At 39.9% G+C, this 23,990-nt stretch overlaps 1 protein-coding gene across 1 annotated transcript in view; it reads right to left on the reverse strand.

Annotated features, from left to right (window-relative positions):
• Nucleotides 1-23,990, reverse strand: part of WASL (WASP like actin nucleation promoting factor) — a 50,281-nt gene extending 26,291 nt beyond the window's left edge. Inside the window, exon 1 of the mRNA XM_063155378.1 lies at nucleotides 23,845-23,990. Within this exon, the coding sequence (XP_063011448.1) occupies nucleotides 23,845-23,958 (114 nt within the window). The 5' untranslated portion in view covers nucleotides 23,959-23,990. The remainder of the gene's footprint in view (nucleotides 1-23,844) is intronic.

Genomic DNA, 23,990 nt, shown 5'->3' on the forward strand with positions numbered 1-23,990 from the left:
AAATATTAAGTAGATATTATTTTAGATCTGCTATAGTTCCAAGACCATTCTGGATGAGTTATACCTAATCTGAGTAATAGGCTCTTCATTAGGTTTTCCCCACCTGCTCCACAAGGATTACTCTGTCTTTATCAACACTGACTACTTGCTGAAACAGTAGACATCTAGAATGCAGGCATGCTTTCTTAATCATTATAAGATTATCTACTAAATGTCATTGTCACCATGGCCATACTGTTCTAATGGCTTAAAACTCCAAAAGAACAACCTAAGTTTAATTGGATTTTTTTTCAATCAAAACCCCTTCAGTTTTGTTAAAACAGAGTCAACATAATATAGTCAGACTGATGGCTACACCTTTGGGAAGCTATATAACCCCTGCCCAAGCACTGTGATGCTAACTTTCACAAACCAAGTCATATTTCTGATTCTTTTTGCAGCCACCTTGTCAGAAGTTGTCTGACTGACTACTAATCTTGCTGGTAACCTACAGAAGAAGTTAAAGCAGGTTTGTCTCATGAAAAGAGTGCTTTGTAGTCGCTTCCTCAAATGCTCTACAACTAAGTGTAAAGTAAAACTTCTCTCCCTATAATCTGCAGAGTAATTTAACCATAACTGCACTTATCTGACAAGTAAAAAGGGACCTAAGAATTACCCATACTACCACAACAAAACAATTATATCTGCAACTCAATGTCATCTAAGAGGTGTCATTTTCCCCTCTACGTTGCAAACAGACAATGATCTCATTTTGGACACAGCCAGGCAGATTTTGTTCAAAATCTTTGCTTCTCTAACAGTCTCTCCCACTCATTTCCCCAATACTGTCTACTTAAATTAATAACATTATAGACACAAATTGATAATACACTGGAGCAAAATGGGCCATTCTACAGTTCACATTTAAGCACAGCAACTATCTCTCCACCCCTGCAAGAAGCCTTCTCAATACTCCAAGAAAAGCCCAGTTTCACTACCCAACAGAACTTCTCACAGAAATGGGTCTTGGTAGGAATTATACAACTTAAATTCAGGGCACAGGAGACAGTGACCTATGGCAAGACATGGCTCCTATACATTGCTGATGATCACATCTACCAGCAAAAGCACCAACTGGAGTTTCTGGGTAAACCAGTAACTGTCGTAACTCGACAGCTGCTTATAAAACCTTGAACCAACGCCCACCTCATGAGTACAAAGAAGAGTATTACACAGAGTGTGTCCTCATTCTGCATAATCATAATATATTTAATATATACTTGGTTACCCTGTGAGTAGAGCTTGATTTAGAAGATAAAAAACAATTTCACTGAATCTAAAGTAGGTTTTGTTTTGAGGTCTACCAAGTTTAGAGTTCAACTTCATTTTAACTTGCTCATTAGCTTTGTACAAATTCCTAATGTTGACAATTGCAATGAGGCCTTTGCATATTAGAATATAAAGCTACAAATTCTGCTGTCACACCACTCAGGTTTTCTGTTTTTTTTTTTTTTTTTTTTTTTTGTTTTTTTTTTTGTTTTTTTTTTGGTTTTTTTGGTTTTTTTTGGTTTTTTTTGGTTTTTTTGTGTCGTTTTTTTTAAGGGTGATAAAGGAAAAAAATACAAAGTATATTTTGGGGGGCAGGGGGAGGAGGACAAGCAAATCCAACTCCTTTTACTTCATCCCCTGTTCATTTTCATTACGTACAGCAGTGGTGCCAAGCTTTCTGCTATTCAGCTTCTGGAACAAAGATGGTAAAAGTAATGATCCACTGCATTTGGAAATTTACACAGACTCACGGTGAAATTTAAAACTTGAGAAAATAAAACTATGCTTACTGTTATTCAATATGAATCCTAGCCACATAAATTCAATTTAAAAAGTTCAAATGCAATTGCATAATTGCAGAATCTGAGAATATTTACACAAATACATTTGAATATTCTACTGCATTTACTGAGGATTTACTGTCTATTTTGAAGACAATGTAGCTAATCGTTTCAGTTTCTCACAGCATTCTTGAAGAGAACCTTGCATTTAAAAGGACACATTCTTTTATACATAAGTATTTATTCAGAGTAGGTCAGACCACTGATTCAACATAATGATTGTATTTTTTTCTGGCATGTAGTAGGTTACTTTGTTACTACTGTATTTTCAGGAGGAGGATTTTGAAGTTGTCACTCCTGCTTTTTTAAAGAGATTTGGCGAAGACCTTGTCCTTTTTATACAGCTATATATCTAGAAAGGGTGCATAGGGGAAAGAAATAAGGTAGTCCACCAAAAACTGCTGGGCCATGGAGGTGAAAACCAACCCGGCTCAGCTCCCTCTATTTTTTCCACAGTCAGCCTCCAGCTGGAGGACACAGCATTGATTCCAGGAACCTGTCACACCCTTCAAGCTGATGAGCCGTGAAGCAGCAAGTCTGTGCCGTCAGCTGTACACGGGCTGTCTCACCGGAAGAGCTGGTCCTACCCTCGGACCCATACTGCAGGATATGTGGTATCACCAGCAGGCTCACAAAAACACCTTCTGCCTGCAGAACAGCCACAGCCACTCACCACACGCCTGCAGAACGTCACCACAACAGCCACTGACAGCTCCCCACTGGGCAGCAGAGAGATGTGCACTGTGATCAGCCTCTGGTGTGAACATTTGCTGCAGCGGCCTGTCACATTAATGACTTGCTGTAACTCCAGTCTTTCTCAAAAAACAGTGAAGCATGCCAACCCAGACGGTGGCACAGCTCATTACAAGAAAGAATCATTACAATGCATGGCTTATGGCTGACAGACATGTAAACACAGTGGGCCAAAAGTCACAACAAAGAGTGGCAGCAAGATTAAAGCTTCAAGATATTCAGCCACCTCAGTATACAGCAGAACAGAAAGCAAGACCCATTTGAATGTTTTTCCCCAGTGTTTACCTACAGCTGACAACAGGTTGTGGTGCAAAGATCAAAGGCTCACAAAATGACTTTGGTTGGACGTGACCTCTGCAAGTATTCCAGGCCAAGCTCCTGCTCACAGAAAGGGTAATTAAAAGCCTAGAGTCTATTTGCTCAGGTTTCTGTCCAGTTAGGTTTAAGGGCTACAAAATCACCTCTGTACTTAATAATTCCCATTTTGGTGCTTGTAGAAATGCATCCAGATTTCATGCATTTCTCTAATGGTTCAGGATTGTTACATACTAAATGTTGACAGTACCACTGAAAACACACTAGCACTAACTTTCAACCTTTTCCTAATTTTAAGTGATGGGCTTTTTCCCATAATGAGGCAGAACCATGTATACACACATGACAGGCTTGCTTTTCTCAAGTTATCCTTCCCAGTCCCTGAAAGTGTTTTACAAATAAAACCAGGAAAAAAAAAGATTAAGAAAAAAGAAGAGAGTATTTTGTCCTGTAATGCAAAAATGCAAGTAGTAGCAGTTGCTTTCACGCAGAGTAACCTCTTGAAAAAACCCATGCCTATACAATGGCTGTAGCTTCTTCACTGAGGATTTTCAGCTCAATTAGCTAATTTTACATTTCTGTGGGAAAAAAAGCAAGCTATGGTGAATAGCTGTGTGCAATCCAAACCCTGTCAGACAGAAATCAGTTTTCCATACAGCAGGTATCTGGAAACATTGTCCAAACAATACTAGAGCTGGTGAGAAGATACCTATGGTAGGTGTTTTTAAGACATGCTATGGTTGAAATCTTATAGCTAAGCCAACATGTTGCAGCCTGACTGGGTGATGCTGGGTGCTCTGGGTGACACGTTTCTTCTTTGATACAAGCCCAGGAAGACAGCCTGCAGCTTGCTTCTAGAGCGACTGCTCCAGAATGAAGAGCTTTTGCTATTCCCCGACACCACAACAGCTGTAATAGTTTTCCTCAGAGAGCAGGGCTCAGGAACACAGGCATGCTATCAAGTACCATTTCACTGCAGAAATGCTTAGTAAGGCCTAACTTTAATCTTGACCACAAGAACAGCAGGAAGCTTCAGTACCAAAGCAATCTCTAAGAGCCTGGCATTAGCTGAGTCAGGAAAGAATACACAGAAACAATATCATTAAGACTTGTGAATGAGAAAGACAAGAACCAGAAGTGAACCGGGTTCTATGGAGAATTGACCATCATTCACAGAAAATGAGACAGTTAGATAGAATTCAGTGGCTGACATTTTTTTCTCCAGATGACAAATATTCTGAAGGAAAAAACAAACAGAATACAGCACTGACTAATCAAGCAGAGACAGCACTTGAAATCTTAGGTGTTTTCTAAAATAGGCTTAGGTTTTAGCAATTACACTTTTAAATGCTGGTACTTAAAATTAATTCATGTAATTCAATGCAAATGCAATTGCAATTAGACGGTGATAATAACTCCCTGTTGTTTTGCAATTGCCTTATGTTCAGTGTCATAAATACATGGAGCTTCCAAAAGTATTTCTGTAGTGCTCAATACAGCTATGCATTTTATCTCATCACTCAATACAAAAACATAAAACCTGCTGTAGGGACAAGGCACCAGAACTTCCACCCCTTTCTCAAGGGAAGATTTCAGTGCCCTGCACAAGCAAGCTCCACTTGCTCTTTCTGGCAGTTTAATTTTCCTTCTGTACAGTGGTCCTGTTTCAAGAAAAAAAAAATGTAGCTTTTTTTCTTGGCATTGAGGAGTCTCCTGTCATGTGGGAACAGCATGCTATGTTCCCTTCCTGCGAGGAAGGGCTGATAACCCACTTCTGGGGGGAACGTTCTCTCCACCATGCACTCCTACAGAAGGCAGGCACTGCAATCTCTCTCAACAGCAATTTTAAACAGATTGACTAAGCCTGCCACTATTGAAATGACCTCTAAGTAATTAAGCCACATAAAAAACAAGCAAGTACGCTTCCCTAACAATTGCAACATTTCAAGTAGCAGAGGCATTTGCTAGAGTAGACAAAAAGACTTCCTAGCACTTTCACAAAACTTAGAAGAGTTTAATTAGGTTCAGAACCCTGCAATATTTATAAGCCCTGAAGAGTAGGTAAGCCAACCTTCTTAAGCATGGGTGTCTAGTATGATGGTAGAGGTGCAATTCAGGCCTAACCATGAGAAATATGAACACAAATTAACATCACCACCAAATTTTAAAAAGCTCAGGAAGTATTCACAAGTGTCAACTTGTAATTGCTTTTCAGTTACAGATGGGAAAAGATTGAGATGGGAAGAAATTGGAGAGAGAAAGGACTGGTGATGCTGAAGGCAGACTATTCTTGCTTACTGCTGGCACCTTCATCTGAAGGACTGCAAGGATTAGGGCCCCAGACAACAGAATAAGTACAATAGATGCAGCTGTCTTTTTAGGCTTTTCCCCTCTAAAAACAGTGTATCAGGCAGTGTGTGGTTACTGCATCTTGTACAAGAAGTGTGAGGATACCGTCTTGAGAGCATGCACAGACACATGTGTGCTAAACATATTCTTCAAGGACTCCACAATATTTTTACTACAAAATTAGATTTCTGTGAGTCAGATTTTGCAACTCTAACTGGTTTATAATTTGTTTTCACACCAGGTTGCCTACAGAATCTTCACAACTGAGCCTAAATGTGACAGCATTCCTCCACTGGGGATTTGACTTTATTTTTAATTTGGACAAACTGTGATTACTTCAATTTTTAAAGCTATTACAGCTTCTGAAGATATATTTAGCAAATTCTTAAGAATCTCCACCTTAAAGACAATTGTGTGTTGCAAAAAGCGAGTTTCACATGTTACCAACATGATTTTAAACTAGTTTCCCATAGAAAGGAGACATACAGAGCTTCACAAGTTTGCTGGCAGATTTCAGTAAGTTAAGAAACTACAAGCAATCTCCTAATTTTTATGCCCTTTACAGGATATTATTTTCTAAAGACCAACTGATTGCTCCAAAGACAGGAACACTAAACTAAAGCAAGACTTCACATTATTTGACAGAACTGACAAAAGAAAGCCTTTTGTAAATATCCAATCACATAAGTAAAACTTTATTTTGTGCAAATCAAGAAATTACTCAGCTGAAAACACTGAGGCCTTACCAGTTCTACTGCTTGTGAAATTATTTGCTACAATTACCAAGTGTTCAATTTTAACACTTTTAATTTAATTTTCATCATTTAACACATTTCATTTAATTAATTTCCCATTATTACCCACTGATTTAAAAATGCTGTGCATATAGACATCAAGAAAATAGTAATTTTTTTCCAAAAAGTTAGGCTATTAGAAATAAAGCTACTGTGTAAGAAATACTGCTTTTTCTTACTTAAAGGCAGAAGGAAGAAAGAAATCTTTTCAGAAATAACAAAGCCACTTCAGCTATTTCCTCTCATTTCTGAAACATGAGAAGACAACTCCACATATTGCATAGTGTTATGTGGAAACATTTAAGGAATTAAGAGACCAAAAATTTAACACTTCAGAACAGATTCCCTGTCTTGCCTGTGCCCTGATAACCAGACAAGTGAGCTGCAATATCCTCACTGAAGATATTTTATTGATATGAAGAAGGCATCAGTGATCATTAAGTGATGTTACAACAAAAAAAGGGATGAAACAAGGGACTGCTGTTTGACAATCTAAGCCATAAAAGCGCTTGTCTGAACTTAAGTCTGCTGTTGTCCAGTAAAGAGATCCTTCACTCCTAATGCTCAGTCAGCCACTTACAGACAGCTCACATTTTAATGAGTGTCTTCAGATAAAATTCATTTGCCTTTCCAGTACCTCCCACAACTCCCCAGTTCAGTTAGAACTGGCCAACTCCTTTTCAAAACATTGCTCAACAGTGGATCACAGAAAACCAACAATTAAGGTGTGGGCAAACAGCACAGCATATAAAGCCTAATCAACAGCACATGATTAAGAGACATTCTTTTACCAGACACAGCATGAAGTTATTTTTCAATCCTACTACCTCCCTTCAGGACAGCACATGGAAGACTTCAGCCTTCCTGAGATATGACACAACCATAACCACAAGCATGCTGCAGATTATAATAGTTCAAGCTATCTCAGTCTAGCAGATCATTTACCAGCTGACATACACAACCTGGGGTTTCCACTGATGCGCAAACTGAACACTGTCACTTCCTGTTTACCTGCACAGCATCACTCACTGAGCTGCACCTCACTGCTTAATGCTGCTGAAACCTTGGCTGGCCACACAACAGCACCCACAGCAAAACAGTTACCTGTGCTCTGGAGCTGAAGTTGTTCATATAGATATAGATACAGATAATATGCTGCATACAGGCTTTCCATAAATTTGTCACTGTCTACTGCCATGGAACAGAAATTCTCACTAAAGATGACAGTTTGTGTTGCAGTTCCACTGCCTCTCCAGTCTCCCAAGAAACTCAGATTCAAAGCGTGTAAGACTGTTCTTGCAAAGCTCAGGGAATTTTTAGATGAAATGCTGAAGTCTACCTTTCAATTTTGATCCATTTTAAATTTATCAAGACTCCCAAGACGAGGACGAATCTTACATAACCATGTAAGAGATTGTACAGATACATAGATTAACCAGTTCTCAAAATACGTTTCACGGTCATACACAGAAATGGCAGAGTCAAGTCAAGAATCAAAAGTTTCATGCAACACACAGGATAAAATTTTGAGTTCTCCTCTGTTTTGTCTGGTTCCACTGCCCATCCAGATGTAAGAAAACCCAGCCTCTTGCCCTCAACATTCCCTTCTCTTCCACAGCAACTCATTGCCTTCATGCACTAAGGTCTTCCTCCTTCAGCCTTCAACCATTCCATTCTCTGCACAGTAATATTTTTGTAGATGATACATACTAGTTGCATATTAAATGCAGATTCTTATAAGCAAATCCTCATACCCACTTTGAAGATATGAGAGTGCTTTGAGAACAAACATCAGAATTCAGGCCCAATTTTTTAAAGTTAGATCCATGCAGTTCCTTATCAACCCACACAGTGATATAGGTATAATGAAGTTTACAAGTAAAAATCTGCAGAACAACAGTAAATTGAGTAAGGAAAGGATATGAAGCACAAACCTCAGGATTTCAGGAATTATCCCAGCTCTGAAACACTCATTAATGAGCCCCTGAAAATGCTATTCAGTATCTACTTGGTACTCCCAGGCCCAGATTTTAAAAAATCAGTATTTGCTCTGCAGACATGATATTTAGGCGAACTTCACTTATGATCGCTACGCTTGAAGACAGAAAATAACAGAATTTTGACTTTTGATACTTAGGGAAGATTGAAATAAAGCAGCTTCATTTGTTTTAAAAGAACTCTTTTATAAGAGTACATTAATTACATGCCAACATGAAACAAAGAACTCCCTTCAAAATATTAGGAAATATGAGAAAAGGCTATTAAAAGTAAAACCTCTTTGAATAATAGCCACCAGTTGGTCTCACAATTGTGTATACAACTTGTGTCCTGTCCTGTAAACCAGACTCAATCCACTTACATAAAGGTACTTAGAGATGCAACCCCCCCTCACACTTTCACCATGCCACAATTCAACATGTATTAATTCCTCCTTGAGCAGTTCACATTTAAACAGAATAGTTATGGCAATTCAAGTCAGATACAAGAAAACATAACTACATGTAAGATTTTTTTTTATATATACACCAGCAACTGACTTTGTTATGTATAGTCATTCCCAGTGACAAGTCTTAAAAAGTTGCTATACTATGGGGGGAAAAAAAGGCAAGAAGGTGTGTTAGTCCTATGATCCCTTGCCATATTCAAAGTTTACTGCAGGATAAAACATTAGACACCGCTGAATGCCCAGGAGACTGCTGGGCTTCATTTTGTTCTAGCAATAAGAAGTTGCATGCTAATGTTTGTTTGTCCCCCATGCCTCAGTTTCCTCATGAGTAACATGTAAGGAGACACTGACCTTTATCACTGTAAAGTGCTTGGAGAACTACTGATGAAGAAGTATTATGCTGTCACAGACAAATTATTTTTGGAGGGTGTGAGATATGTGCCAATAGCTGCTAATTGCTGCTAATAGCAAAGGTTAAGACAGGTTAATTTCCACATCTGTTTTAGGTAAGGAAATGGAGATATTCTTTCACCATGGGGGGGATGCCCCTTGAGTCTAGCGACATTTATTACAGCTAACAGTTTCAATTACCATGCCCAAAGGGGCTCCTTCTCTGCAGATACCAGCACTACTTTTACCAACATGCTGTGGAGGCCAAAAGCCACTTAAATTCACCCGTCTGTAAACAAACTTTAGTTTAGAAGCAGTGCCACAGAATGGTGGTCTTAGATGGCTGAATGCACATAGATCTCAGACTTACAATTTAAATCCCCTATTTCTATTCTAGACCAACCATGGCTGCAAATTCTTTGTAACAAAATTACTAATGCTTTTCTAAGACACCATCACACTTATTTCACACAGTACATTTAACTTGAGACTCTTAAGATGGAAGACTAAAGAGCACAATGCATACAACTCAAAACTTCCCATGTACCTGGAATGTCTCAGTGAAATTCCATGAAAACCCCTGAGCAATAATAATCCATGAAATCTCAGTATGTAGGCATTGAAAAAAAAATATAAAACAACGCACCAAAAAACAAGTTGTTTTGAAAACCAGGCACTCTAGCCTAGTTCTGACACAGCCCTTCAATGAGGGCAATCTCACCATCCCCATGTATCTAGATCAATTTACAAAGGATTCAGACTACATAGAAAAATGCTAGGGAGAGTTTGCTTCAGCTTCTGGCATTGCTACTTGGTCCCCTAAACTCCCCTAGGAGCTGAAAACTCCACTGTGGCATGGCCTCTGCAGGTAAATATTTATGTTTATACTCTCAGGTCAGGTATTACAAACCTTCAATTTCTACTACTAAAGAAAAGTCCCCACCAAAAAAAATTTGTGTTTTTGTTACATTCTCTCTTTTGACTGTCAAAATGAGTAGTACAAAGGTAATTTATTGTAGTTTACTGAAGGAAGAAAACACCCTTAAGGAAAGAATTGCTGAGTTTGCAATATTCAATCTCCAGGGTGAAAAAAGAAATACAACTGAGCTCTGCCAAGCTAGGACTTAATAAAAAGTTCAGATTAAGAATTATTTTGAAATTCGGATATTAACAATGGAGTTGACGATTTCCTTTCTGAACTTACTACCCACTATCTGAAAATAAATGCAGAGGGCTGCTGAATGGGAAAGCTCCATCCCTGAAGCCAAAATTCTCCTGTAACTCCATATGGTGCCAGAATATTTCTTATGGGGAAGCTGCCTGCTTTACTAAACACACCAAGAAGAGCAAAAACTGTAAAGAATCTACTATTTAAAGTTAATGAAAAAGTGTTTATTTATACAAGTAAAATGTTTTAGAAAGAGGGCAGCAGGATGTTATTTTTCCACTGCACTTAACACTTCAGCGTCCATATCTAGTCACCAGTTTCCAGTTTAAAATATCATGTAATGCTTATTTTTTCTTTCAGTGCACAACTGGTACTACAAGTTCACATAGCAAAGGGAAGGAACAGATACAGTGATACTGCTCTCAATCTTAATTCTTAATGTCTGGATAATCAGAACAAAATCACCCTCATCATCATTTGATGACAGTTAGCTCCCCATAACTGCTGTGTTCCTGTGTGTAACTTCTGAACATTGTTCAACAGCAGTAACATAACATATGGAAAGTAATGTGTACCCACCTGAATTTACAAGTAAAATAAACATTATTTCACTCTACTTACACCAGTAAGTAGAGTGAAATAAGTCACTCTATTTACACCAGTACTAGACTCATGTGAGAAACAAAGCTTACAATAAAGAAAATCAATATTTATTAGACCAATATAAGATGTTAGAATCCACAGTCACATCAATATAATTAACATGGACATGGTAAAGATATTTTAATGACTCTTAGGACAGAAAACCTTTGTTTCAAAGAACAGCTAAAAGAAACATCTGGTCTGAAACTGACCTTTAAGCTTTTTGGTGAGTATTTTCTGAATTAATATGGAGCCAAAACATAAACTTAAATGAAAAAGATGTTAAGATAGCTTTGCTTGTGATCACAGTGAAGTTGTAACACTGATAACTACCAATCTGCATTGCACTGCAGTCCAATTAATCAGTATTATTATCCTAATCAAGCATCAGATTTGAAGCATTACATGCTTCAGTTTCTGAACTCCTTTTCTGCAAGTCTCCAAGTGTGTTCTGGAGCTGAAGGAGGCTAACATGCTCAATGCTACTGCTTCCTGCTGCTTGGGAGAACTGGCAACTGCTTTCTTGTCAGGTCAAGTGGTTGTCACTATCTGAAAACCTCCACTTATGCAATAAATTACAGTGCTCTTATGACAGTATAAAATCAGCAGGTAAACTGTAACACCACACTAACATAAAAATGTACATACTAAATGCTATGCAAGTTACAATCATTGAAAATATAAAAGTTATTGTGACATAATGATTATTTTCTTCAGATGTGTAACACTTTTGGAAACAAGATATTCTCTGTAAGGGCAATGATGCACCCTAAATCCCAATGGGTGAAAGAAGGTACCCTTTGTCAAAGCAGACTTTGGACTTCCACTTTTTGTGTGGATATTCCCTTCCTTTGTGATCAACTACTTCAGCTGCTCTGAGCACCTGAACAGCCTCAATCTGTTAATACAGAAACAGAAAACTCTTGATGTTGAGCGTATGAAAAATAATATCATTCCCATGAGTATACAGCTTAGAGAAAAAACAAGCTGGTTATCTCATAAGACAGAATTCAAGAAAAATTACACCCTCCTCAAGAGACTTTACATAAATATAGAAATAGGATACCTCTCCCAGTCTCCTGCAATAAATTATTACAGGTGTGGGACCTCCATAATAGCAATGCATTGCTAGAAGTTCAGTATGGTTGACTGTATATGTATCAGATTTAAGTCTGTATAACTGGGTCCTCAAAAGGCCGAGGAGATGAATTGCCAGAAGCTCTAAGGCTGTGGTACAAGCACTCCTACAGGAAGATGGTGATGGAGAGCACCAGTAACACAGCTGGATCCTGGGAAAGCCTTGCAGGGGGATGAAGGGTTTGGGCTAAATAGAAAAATCTTGATTTCCTGATAGTCTCGTATCCATTCCGGGGCACACAGAACAGGCTTACAGAATAAATTGAGAGCCACTCAGCTTCACCAACAGAAGTGTCCCATTGAACATCTGTTACTCAAAAGTGCATCCTTCAGAATGCCACTGCCATCCACCAGGTGTGATATTATACACAGCTTGAGAGTTTTTTACTAGATTATGTGGAACTAACATCTCTAAATCTGCCAATCCCTACATAAAAGCTTCAGTTCTGCAAGAAATGCAACAGTCCTCTGCAGAATTCCAGACTCCAAGAAGTAACATGTCAGCCAGCTCATTCCAGGACTAGGTTACTCTCACACACCAGGCTGCACTTAAAGTGCCCAGAGCACCTGAATTGAAAAACAGCCTTGATAATGCATGGCAGACATCTGTATTCAAGGCTGATTTGTTTATCTGGAGTAAGCCAACTATGAAACAACCTTTGTTAATTCAGACTTACGTCACAGTGGTATTTTTTTTTGTATGTGGTGTCCTTGGAGAAGTTATTTCCAGTCAAATGGATATTGGTACTGCATCATCTCATTGCTAGAACAATTATTGCAGCCAGAACAGACATACAAGCCACCATCCTGAAATAAAGCCTAAAACCACTCAGCTGCCCTGAACCAAATACTACCTGTTGTAGGAGAAAACTGCTTGCACAGCACCAAGCCTCATCGGGGGACCAGCACCTGCCAGTGCTGACTTATAAAAGTGACACTGGGAAAAAAATATGGCATGAAGGGAGAGAGGGAATAACCAGACACTCAAGGGGAAAAAATGGTGTTGAGAGAAGTGTTCACAGAACTGAGGCATGCAAAGACTGCCTAGCTGATCTCGTGGACATAGAAGACAGAACAAACTGAAAAGTTTCCTGAGCTCATACCTTTATACCCCAAACAGAACCAACAACTAAGATGAGATACTAGCATAGACAGAATATGTGATGATCAAACTACCACTAATTACACTACCTGACATCCTGGAATGGTCTCTGGAGCTCAATCAGGAAACAAATTACTGCATCTGAGCTGATGGGAAACTGCTATGACACTCCAAAATGCAGTTAAGATTCTAAGAGAACTAAGCACATCCCTGGAGGCTCTGAAGATGCACAGAACTTTTTTTAAATGACTTACAAACTACACATCAGAAAAGAAACCTTTAGACAGGATACATTTTCTTAGGTCATTGCTCTGCAAACAAGTGAAGTAAAAGAAATGCAGCATCCTTTAAGGTCATCCTTGCTGTACCTCATGCACTCAGTAGAAGCACAGCTACAAGTCAGCTACATCTCCTTACCAGAAGGTAAAATCTTTTTTTCCCTCCTGGAATCAGAGATCAGAAACCTTATGAGCTTGTGTTCACAGTATCAGTATCAAATAGACTTGGTAATTTGTCCACTGTAGCAGGTGATTAGTGCACAGGCACATTTTTGTCTGCTGTAAACTTCTAGGCACCTACATTTTCTCCAGTTTCCAAAAGCAATTTCTAGGAGCAGAAAGACAATACTGAATTTTGCTGCCAGCAGGAAAAACAGGTTTGATGTGAACTTAATGTCAAAGCAGACAGTAACGAGCACAGCAGCAGAGCTGACACTTGTTCTGTGATCTACATGCTACTGACAATGCTAGAAGAGACAGTTCACATCTCCCCGTCCCCAGAACAGCTTCTGTCTCCTTGCAGATTTCCCTGGTTGTGCAAATATGAGTTACTAAGACCTGGGCCACTTTCAGGATATGATGGGAAATGGTGAAGAATACATAGATACATAGAGTAACAAACTCTCTTCCCAACACAACACAAATTGGGTAGGGATGGCCCTACCCCATGTGATGTACCAGGAGCTGTTAACACCGTTCTAATCTCAAAAACCACACTCATACAAATTTGAGCAACTACTAGGCTAGCACTCAAAACTGTGCCAGGAGGTGTGCCAACAAATTGAACAGCATGGACAGTCATGGAACAGTGCCTGAGTTCATGCTACTGCCCCACTTAGGTCTGTTAGCACAGCTGGCTGACACACCACAGGTGAGAAACAAGACAAGGTGCATCCTTCTGCCACCAAGCTTAAATGTTATCAGCAACATAAAGGTATGGTCAGTGTGAGAGATGGACTCCTCGGTAACACAAGTGAAGCCTGGACTAGCAGCATGAACACTTTTTCAATAAACAAATTTCCATAAACAATATGAAAAGTGGACAGAGAAACAAACAGGATTTTTTCTGTCATTTACAGGCACAAAAGACCAGAGGTGTTCAAAGAGGCTGTTAAGCAAAAGCCTCAATGACAAACTGAAGCATTCAAAGCAAGACCTCCTAAATGACATAAAAAGATAAAGTTAAAACCATAACATGGAGTGATATCTACATATCCCAGCAAAACATTTAGCATCATATCCATCTCCATGCATCCTATAAAACAAAACTGTCACACAACTATAGGTATGTTGCATCTAGATGCTTGAATTAAGGCAAGGAAGGTCATGACCTGAGAAGAGGCATCAGCTGTTATTATCAGTCTCTCAGGTATAGGAATATTGGCACCTGAATATGATATGGACAAATCTCTTAAAGACAGAACTGTTTTTTAAAACAAAGAAATGGTGCATTGAATCGTTGAGTTCTAGACACCATGTGCAACCAGCACTTTATGTCACAATCACTCTTTAAATTTAAAACTATACAAGATTTTAAAGTTCCAGCTACACAAACTGAGCACTGTGCCACCAGTACAGTGTAACACAAAGAGGCCAACATTGTTTAAGAAAGGTCAAAACTACAACAGTATTGTGTGGCTAAAAGATACTGGTTCACATAACATTAGCATAAAATTAACCCCAAACCTTGAATTATCAGGTTGATAAAAATATAAATGCTAATAAATGCATATCCAGTTATAAAATGAATTTCATACCTGAGACACTCTTAACTAAAACCTAAAACAAATAAAGAAAAAAATAGCCCTGCATTTAATTTGTTACCAACTACTGCTTCCTTCCCTGCAAACGCAAGGGGAAGCTTTTGCCTGTGGTATTGCACAGAGCACACACCACTACAGGATGTTCATAGTTTTCTTCCTCTTTTCAGTTAACCACAAGAATCAAGCACAGTTTTAGAGAGAGGAGCTTATTTGGATGCCTTTGTGTATATTTAGTGTCATAAGCCAAGTGATGTTTCTGTTTGCTTTGGCTGACTGAGGGGGAGTAAAGGGAAAAAATGTCTACTTAGAAAGAATGACCACATCTTAGCTGTGCTCAGAGAGAGCTGTCACATGGTTAGAGGAGCAGGAAATAACTTACAGTTCAGTCAAAGCAGGACTAAGCAGTTCTGTGGTTTCAAATCTGAGCCTGTAGAGTTGCTGAAGCTGTATCTTCCAGTATACAGTTTCTTAACACAGCAGCTTACAAACTGGAGAGCCCAGTCCTGCCTGGAGAAGCAGCAGGGAAGGGTGGAGCAGTGCAAGAAGCCTGAGGAACACCATACTCCTGTTTCTGTGTACCCTCCTCATATCCACCAGAAGCTCTCTTCCCTATAACCACATTAACAATGACTTTGGCCAGTGAAGACAAATACAGGTGAGAACTGAGTAATGGCAGGTCTCAGGCTCCATGCACTCCACGTGTGCAGCAGCAAAAGCTGCCTGGCACAGACATTGCCTCCTCTCCTCGTGAATGTCCTTGAGCAGTGCTCTGCTGAGCTACAGACAAATGTCTATCCCAGCACTGCATATGGTAGGACTACACATCTGGTGAGACACAAATCAGATCCTTCCTTGCTCACCCTTAAGAACAAAGGAGCTGAGGAACTGAGGAGGGGGAATAAGGGAGTGGGGGGGGAGAATGGTGAGGAAGAAGGTCAGTCCTACCTGGAGATCTTTGTGCAGATTATGGATGCAGGAATTGAAGGGAGAAAGGAAAATTCTGGAAGCACTTCAAGTGCAAGAGGAAAACAGGAAAGGAGGAAACCCTGTTACTGGGACAGGGCAGAAAACTTACTAAAAGAATAAAAAGTACATGAGTTAAGAGTACAAGGAGAACATGATGAAAGCAGAGACATGAGATTTGGAGGGAAGAGGTCACTATGCAGGACTTCAAGGTACCTCAGCAGAATGGGGCTTACAAAAGAACTAGCTGTTAAATTGATTCCTAAAATAGAAAATTCTTTTAAAGTCAATAAATTACTGCTTCTGTTACAAAAGGTACTAGGCAGGTTGTAAAATAATCGGTCACTTTTCTTTATCCCCAACACAGAAAATATAAGAAATTAATAGAAATTAATACTAATTTCTTGTCCACAAGTCACACACAGGTAAGTTGGCTGTCACCTTGAGAGAGGAGAAAACATTTAAGATTTACAGCCAAATTCCCACTTCCAAATATTCTTGCTCTTCAGCCTAGACAGCAAGACAAGCACTAGGGCTTGTTACTTAATCTCAGCAAGTGCTGGCTGGCTTTTGGGACAGCCATTATCATCAGTAATACTTGAAGTAAACACATTTTTTAAAAGTATTTGTAATCTCAAAGGCAAGAGTTACCTTCACATAATTGGGAGTTCAAATAAAGAAAGCAGTCTTCAAAGCTGTTCAAAAAGGCAAAAGTCACACTTTCTTTTGTTGGGTTGGTGTTTCTCAAATTGCAGGCACAGTACCTTCACATACAAAATGTGCTTATATGGGAGCATATCTGTGCTCACTAAATATACCCCCCTTATGCTGCATAGTGGCTAATGGACAAGGGGAGATAAAGCAAAATAACACATCTGCATTGAAGGCAAAGGAGATGAATGCAGGGAAATTCTGAATTACAAGATGTTCTGCAGGGGAAAATGATGTGTGAAACTGTCTTACAGAAATGGAAACACAACCTTAGTGTTATCTTTCAGCTTTAAACTAGACACACCGGAGGACTGAAAGATGTATTAACACTGTTTCTTAGAAAACCTAAAAAGAAAATGCTGTGTTAAGAGTGAGGATTTTAAGGACAGCTAAATAAACAGTAGAGGGAAAACAGCCTCACCAAGGTGGGGATGCATGTATGAAAGCAAGTGCCTAAAGTGAGAAGCAATCTGCAAATGTGTCGTGGAGCTCTGCAGCCAGCAACAGTTTTCTTGCCAGCAATGATCATCTCCACAGAACATTATGTCTACAGGAATTGAGTAATTCATTTAATGAACTTATTCCAGAATCATATATTCTTAACACAGACATTCTAATTTGAGATACCTAAAGTGTCATTTACTGCACAAAGAGGCGTCATCAAAACTGTCTACCTTTAACTCAGAAGTGTCTGAGAAAACACTACTAAAATTTAAGAATTAAGCAAGTGAGCAAATTTCTAATAGTGTCCCTATGATTGTTTGAACGGCATCTTCTCTTTTTCCATTTGGACCTTTGAGAACAGCACTCCAGCCATGAACACAGTACACATCAGGATCTTCAAATTTAACTACAACTGATCTGAAGGTCACACCTATTGTTCCCATTTTATTGGATATCCAGGCACCAACAATTCTGGAAGCCACACAAGATGGTGTGGCAGTGCACCCAAGCAAATACCTGGAGAAACTAAACTATCTTGTACAGCATCTGAGCCCTGTCCCAGTAGAGCGGGCTGTTTAAAACCACCCATGAAATAGAACTTCTAGTTCTACTAAAGCCACTCTGCAATATTTACTGTTACAAGGAGAACCAACTAGCCAATAAAAAAAAAAAAATCCCTCTGTGCTAAGTAACACAATGTCAGCCTTTCTTCAAGAAACTGTACCCTAACCTCCTAACCTACCAATCAGCAACTCTGCCTAAGTGCCTGTGACACATTTTCGTTGCTTCCTGTATTTTATTATCTAGGTATTAGGTAATGAAACCACAAGTCTCCTGTATGCTAAGTTTTATTTCTGTACTACAAAGATTCCTCAAGAGACAAGCCTATGAAATGCACTCACTGGAGGAGAGGACACTATAAATCTTACCACACAGCTTCAAGTCAACAGCAAATTATCTCAGCAAACAGAGCATTTAGAGCTCCACAAACCCCGTGTACAGACAGCTCTGCCTATAAAAAGCCAATGACAGGATCAAGCCTTTTTTCATGGTAGTTGATGAACTAATACAAAGTTCCTAGGTGGCACTCACTCATCACACACAAATATCTTCAATGCTTCACTCCATCCATTCCAGCACTAAGCCAGAAGCTGCCAGTGGCACTTGCTGCCATTGCTGGCACCTGCAGCCACTATCAATGAAAGCAGTAGAGGAGTTCTTAGTGCTAGCACAAAGTAGAGCAATAAGGGTCACAGGAATTCTAAAGAAAAAACAGGTGAGATTTTCAGGCAGAAGTACCAGAACTCTTTCAAAAAAAGAAATTCAAGATCTAAAATTAGAGCATTCCCCATTTTCATGTTTTTAGCCTGAAACTGCATGGTTCTTACGAGATGAATCTTACATTCTTCACTTGTGACAAATTCGGCTAGTACTACATCTTTCAGAACCAGAAGAAATAAGCAGAGAGAAAAATATTCTAGTGATAAAAAATTCAAAACAATATTTACAAGCAGATAAGGTCAAGAAATCACATCAATTTTCCATTAAAAGAAGAACAAAGTAGTCTTTACATTTAAAAATTTGCATTAAATAGCAAACTCAATGCTTATCCTCTAACAAGAACCTACCTCTTCCTTGGGTGTGCTCCTAAGCAATCTGAACTAGGCTATCTGAACATCTTAGTGAAAAACATGCAGTCAAAACTTGACTGTTCATCTGAATTCTGAATTAAAACTCTGCCCTCTTCTAAATTCCTTAATATGACTCTTAGCTGTGAAAAACCAGTAAGTTACAACACAACACCTTGTGACTACAAATTGTTTTCATCCTGTTGTGCATGTATACCATAGGATTCCAGAGCACTTATCAGGAGCATGAGTGGCACACTTGACCATGTGATTAACCACACAGATGCTGAGAGACTTTTGGCACTTGACAGCCTCCAAAACAGATAAAATATATCTACAAAGATGCTCAGAAGAGCTTAATGCTGAAGCCTTAGCAGAGTGAGGTACAGGTTGTGTTTGCCTGAGTACATCACCCTTCATTCAGCAATACATAATGCTTCACAATAGGCACACAGCGACTGGAACTTGTAGCAGGACTCACTCCTCATATCAAGACAAGAGTTTGTCTAGCACATGAAGTACAAGAACAGCCAGGAGAGATATAACCACTAGTCACTGAACACAAAAAACTTCTCTTAGCTGAGTTTCTATCTTAAAGATTTAGATAACTGACAGTGATGTTTACTGACAATTATGGGATTTTAAGACCTAAATTTCTGCCTTTTTCTCCTTAACCATAGCCCACACTTTGTGAATTGATGCTTTGTCTCAAATGCATACAGCTATGAGATGCAGTGCCTTCTAGACTGTTCCCAAGCAGTCTCAAAACATTTCTCATCCATGGGTAAGCAAGCTAAGGCAGTGAACTATGCTGTAAAGACATGAATAGCAAGCTGTGAGCATGAGAAACATACTATTGTAAGGACAATGGTTGTACCTCTTGTTCTATGGAGTCTGATATGATCCATTACTGTGAAAATCAGTTTTGTAGGCACAGGTATGGTTCAAAGGAACTGTCAAGACCCCACTGTCATTTTCTCTACAATGGAAGATTATCACTGATAACTTGTTCAGAGAACTCACTCTAGTGGATACTAGTGAGGTGTCTAAAGATGCTACATGTCTTTTGTAGAACAGGGCAAATCTCAAAAGAAATCCAGGTGTAATTCTCAATACTCTCCTATTCCACAAGACCCCATCCTTTACACTTTATCTTTTCCCTCCACATCTCATTTAGAAACAAATGAAAAGATGAGAGATTCACCACTGAATTAATGTGTCAGTTCTCCCTACTTGTACAGGGGATAAGTATTTTTTAAACTGCAATGTCAGTCTTTTTTGGATGTACAGACTGCAGCTAAACTCAAACTGAGGAGTCCCAACACTTGTCAGACACGTGAAAGTGCCCATTACTCAGACTTGCAGTCTACCTTCAAGCCCTAGTTCATGCTGTTTTCATAAGCACAAGTAATCTTACAAGGCCCTTCCTGATAAAACATTTAATTCTTATCAACTAAGAGCTATAACTGCCATTCAAGTTTTTATTTTGCTTTATCTCAGCTATTACTGCAATTTGTTCTTTGGCTCTGATACACAAACTTATTCTGGTCACATGCACTTTTCAAAGCAGCCAAAACAGTTTTCTTAGTTAGCTTACTGCTGTGTCACTTCTCTTTCTGCATCCTTCACCAGTTCCTGTTTACCACATGAACCACAGGCAAGATCTCACAAAGAACAACATATTCCCAGCCTTATTCACTGCACCTTATCCAAGTGGTGAGTAGCACTTCTAAGCAGCATAAAATATCCATGCTCCATTCTACCTACTTCTAGTGCTACCAAATACACACATGGTTTGTTTCTCAAAAATTATTTCTACAGAATAAACTAGTTTTTCATTACTGACATTGCTGACCAATATTAATCATGCAAATTACAGAAGTTATTTCTTTATTAGATTATAAAATGGACATCTAGCATTTACTTTTTCTTACAAAACTCATCATTATTTAAAGTAATGATTAATAACTAATCAGAACTTATGCAAAAACTTTTAAGCTGGGCATAACTACAAAAATCATTAATATGCACAAAACTAATCTCATAGCTCCACTTAGTATAACCATACATACAATTTTATTTCCACATTATTATTAGAAAGTTATTCAAAACTTTTTAAAGAGAGCAAATTTTACACCTGACCTAGATAACAAAGATCACAAACCTGAATGAAAATTAGTTATACATCTAAACAATGGGAGTCCTAAAGGGCTTTATGCTGGATATATTCTGTAAATAATTCTACATCTGGATTCATATTTCAGCCAAATCAACTATAGCTACAGCTTTGACTATTAGCCAGTGGCTTGGTTTTGAAAGCCTCATCTGTCATGGGCAAAGGTATTTTAATTGCTTGTAGATTCAGATAAACATTTTACAGCTCAGCAAGTACAGAGGAAAAAAGAGTAGAGAAGAAAACCAATTACCCTCTGTATGTACACTTGCCTATTAGTGAGTTTCTCAAAGGACCAGTAGTAGTGTGCAGAATGGTACCAACCTCAGCAACACAGAGTGATGGCTCTTCAGCATCTCCCCCTCTCACAGGAAATTTTTCTATCAGGGATCATTACTTAAGAGGCCACTGGACCTGTGACCATTTCCGAGTTCACAGACTGTGAGTACTCAAAGTTATACACTTTGATATATTCCTTTGCTTTCCCATAGAACAAAAATCAGATAATTGAATCCTCAATGTTATTTCAAAATAGCTGCCTTGTTACCAGTCAGAAATAAAGGAAAGATTGAAATAAATAAATTTCAGAGCACCACATGCTTTCTTAACTAAGCCCTTCAGGCCTGACAGCAGTGTCATGGCATCCATTAAGAACTCTATAAATTATTACTGCAAAGAGTATCTTAGGAGCATGGTTTAATGGCTCAATTTTCTTCTGGTGTTCAATGCAGTAGTGATCTAAACACGAGATTTAGTCAAACAAAACCTAAAATTATGTCAATGTGGCTGACACATCCAACAGCCTCTCCATGTCCCAGTGACAGAAACATCACCTACAGCAGCAAGGCAGCCCAGATATTTCAGGTGATTGCAAGAGCAAGCATTTAGCATCTTACAGAACTCACAAAATTTTCCTTTCTTAAAAAGCAGCACTTACAGTCAGAAACTTCACTACTGAGTAATTCAAACATGGATATTATGAGATCAAATATCATGAACAAAAAGGCATTTATCAGCACAGCATGTTGAGTGCAGCTGGAAGGTCAAGAGTACCAGGAGTCCTACTGCACCCCAGCAGACACTGTGGTTTCAAGTCAGACAGCTGAGGCTGTTACCATCTCCAGGTACCCATTCCACTTCCCTGCTTAAGGCAGTGCCCTCCAAGGGGCAGAATATTCCATCTGTGCACTTGTTTCTCAATTTCTGGCTCATGCCACACAGTAAGCCAAAAAAGCCTGGTTAAATACCTCCAGATCTTCAGTGCTTAAGTCCTCAAGACTGAGTGGAGAACCTCAACTTTACTAAAATAAGCCTATGATTAACTTAGAGAGCACAAAGGGCTGGGAAAAGAGGAAACAACAGACCACAATTTGAAGAAGCTCAATTGGAAAGTCATCCAATATTGTGTGTAAATCAGAAGAATGTGTAATTTCAAGCAAGCTGTAAATCCTATGACACCCAGATCCTGTGAAGATATTTACCTCCAGTCTGCTTTCAACATACTACTTATGCAGAAAATTTGGGAGCTTAACTAGGTGAGTTTTACAGCTGAGTATAACTGAAATTAAAAGTGTGTTCGTCTGACAAGAAAAAAAATCAAGTTACAGAAAAGCAAACTGAAAATCAATTTACACACAAATTCATGCACTATTTTTTTATATTTAAAGAAAAAGTGATACTGGTTTTTTTTCTTTCTTAGCAAAGAAGTAGAAGATATGAAGCACTGCCTGAAATTAACCGAGGCATTTCTACAATTCTATACTTTTCAAAACATATACTTTAGGGGTCATACCTTCTGACACACTGAAAGTTACTGTGAAAGCATCTTATCTAACCCACCCCAATGTAAATATTCTCTACTTCCTCTTCCCTTGCATCTTATGTTTTCCTCTCAGCAGTTTGATCAACCATACCATTTCAAAGTCCAGAGAGTTACGTGGAATCAATATGACTACACGGATATCCTGCTTTAAGTCACAGTTTTAAGTTCATGAAACACTCTCCATAGCTTTACAGCAAGTGCCTAATAGTATTTTAGGTACAGGACACAATGCACCAGAATAGTCATTGTTCTGAAAATCACTATTTTTAAAAAAGCAGCTTCTTTTCCAGTGAAAGCGTTTATCTTTTGAAGCTTTCAAATAGTTCTTTAATATAGATAAGTAGTTTTAGTACAGTTTTACGTTACATGTAAGAAGGTATTCTGAAACCGAACTTACTGATATAGAAATAGGAAAATATGCAGTATTTGAGTACGCGAACTTGTTGTTTACGCTAAGAAAAGCGCAGACTAAACCCAAGGCAGGCCTAGCACTGATACGAGCCTTCCTACAACTTGGTGCAACACTGCTTTGTTGTACCGCTGGTGCACCTGGGGTCCGTCCCAGCCTCGCCGAGCAATGGAACTTTCACGGCCCCGGAGCCCCGCGGCTGCTGCTTTGCGGCGGCTTCCCCGGCAGCGCCCGTGTCGGCGGCAGGGCAGCGGGAGCCCCGCCGGCCCCGGGAGCCCCGTGTGCCGACGGGCAGCGAGGCGCGGAAGGACGGCGCCCACACCGGTGCCCGCGGCGCTCTCGGAGCCGCCCGGCGCGCCCGGTTCCGAAGCGAGCGAGGCCGGGCCCGGCGCTCAGGGCCGGCAGCCCCGCCGGACCGGGCGGGCCGAGGGGCCGCTGCCGCCGCCGTTCATCGCTCCCCGCCCTGCGCTGCGGGCGAGCCGGGCGGGCAGCGAGGCCTGCGAGGGCCGCCCCCCGCCCGACGCCGGGACGGGGCAGCGGAGCAGGATGAAACTTCCGCAGCCTCAACTTCCCAGCGCCCGGCCGGGCTGTCCTCACACGCCCCCGCCCGCCCCGGGCCCCGACCCGCCGCGCCCTGGTGGGGCGGCTGGGGGTGCCCCAGTCCCCTCGCCCCCTCGGTCGGGACTTACCACGCATTTTTTGCCGAGGAAGCCGAAGAGGCTCTCGTTCTCCTGCGGGGTGAGCAGCAGCGAGCCCACGTTAGTGACCCGCCGCGGGGGCTGCTGCTGCGGGGCGCCGCTCATGGCCGGGGCCGGCCCGGCGCTGCCCTCGCCGC

This window comes from Melospiza melodia, chromosome 4 (genome assembly GCF_035770615.1).
Source record: "Melospiza melodia melodia isolate bMelMel2 chromosome 4, bMelMel2.pri, whole genome shotgun sequence".
In the NCBI taxonomy this organism is placed as follows: domain Eukaryota; kingdom Metazoa; phylum Chordata; class Aves; order Passeriformes; family Passerellidae; genus Melospiza; species Melospiza melodia.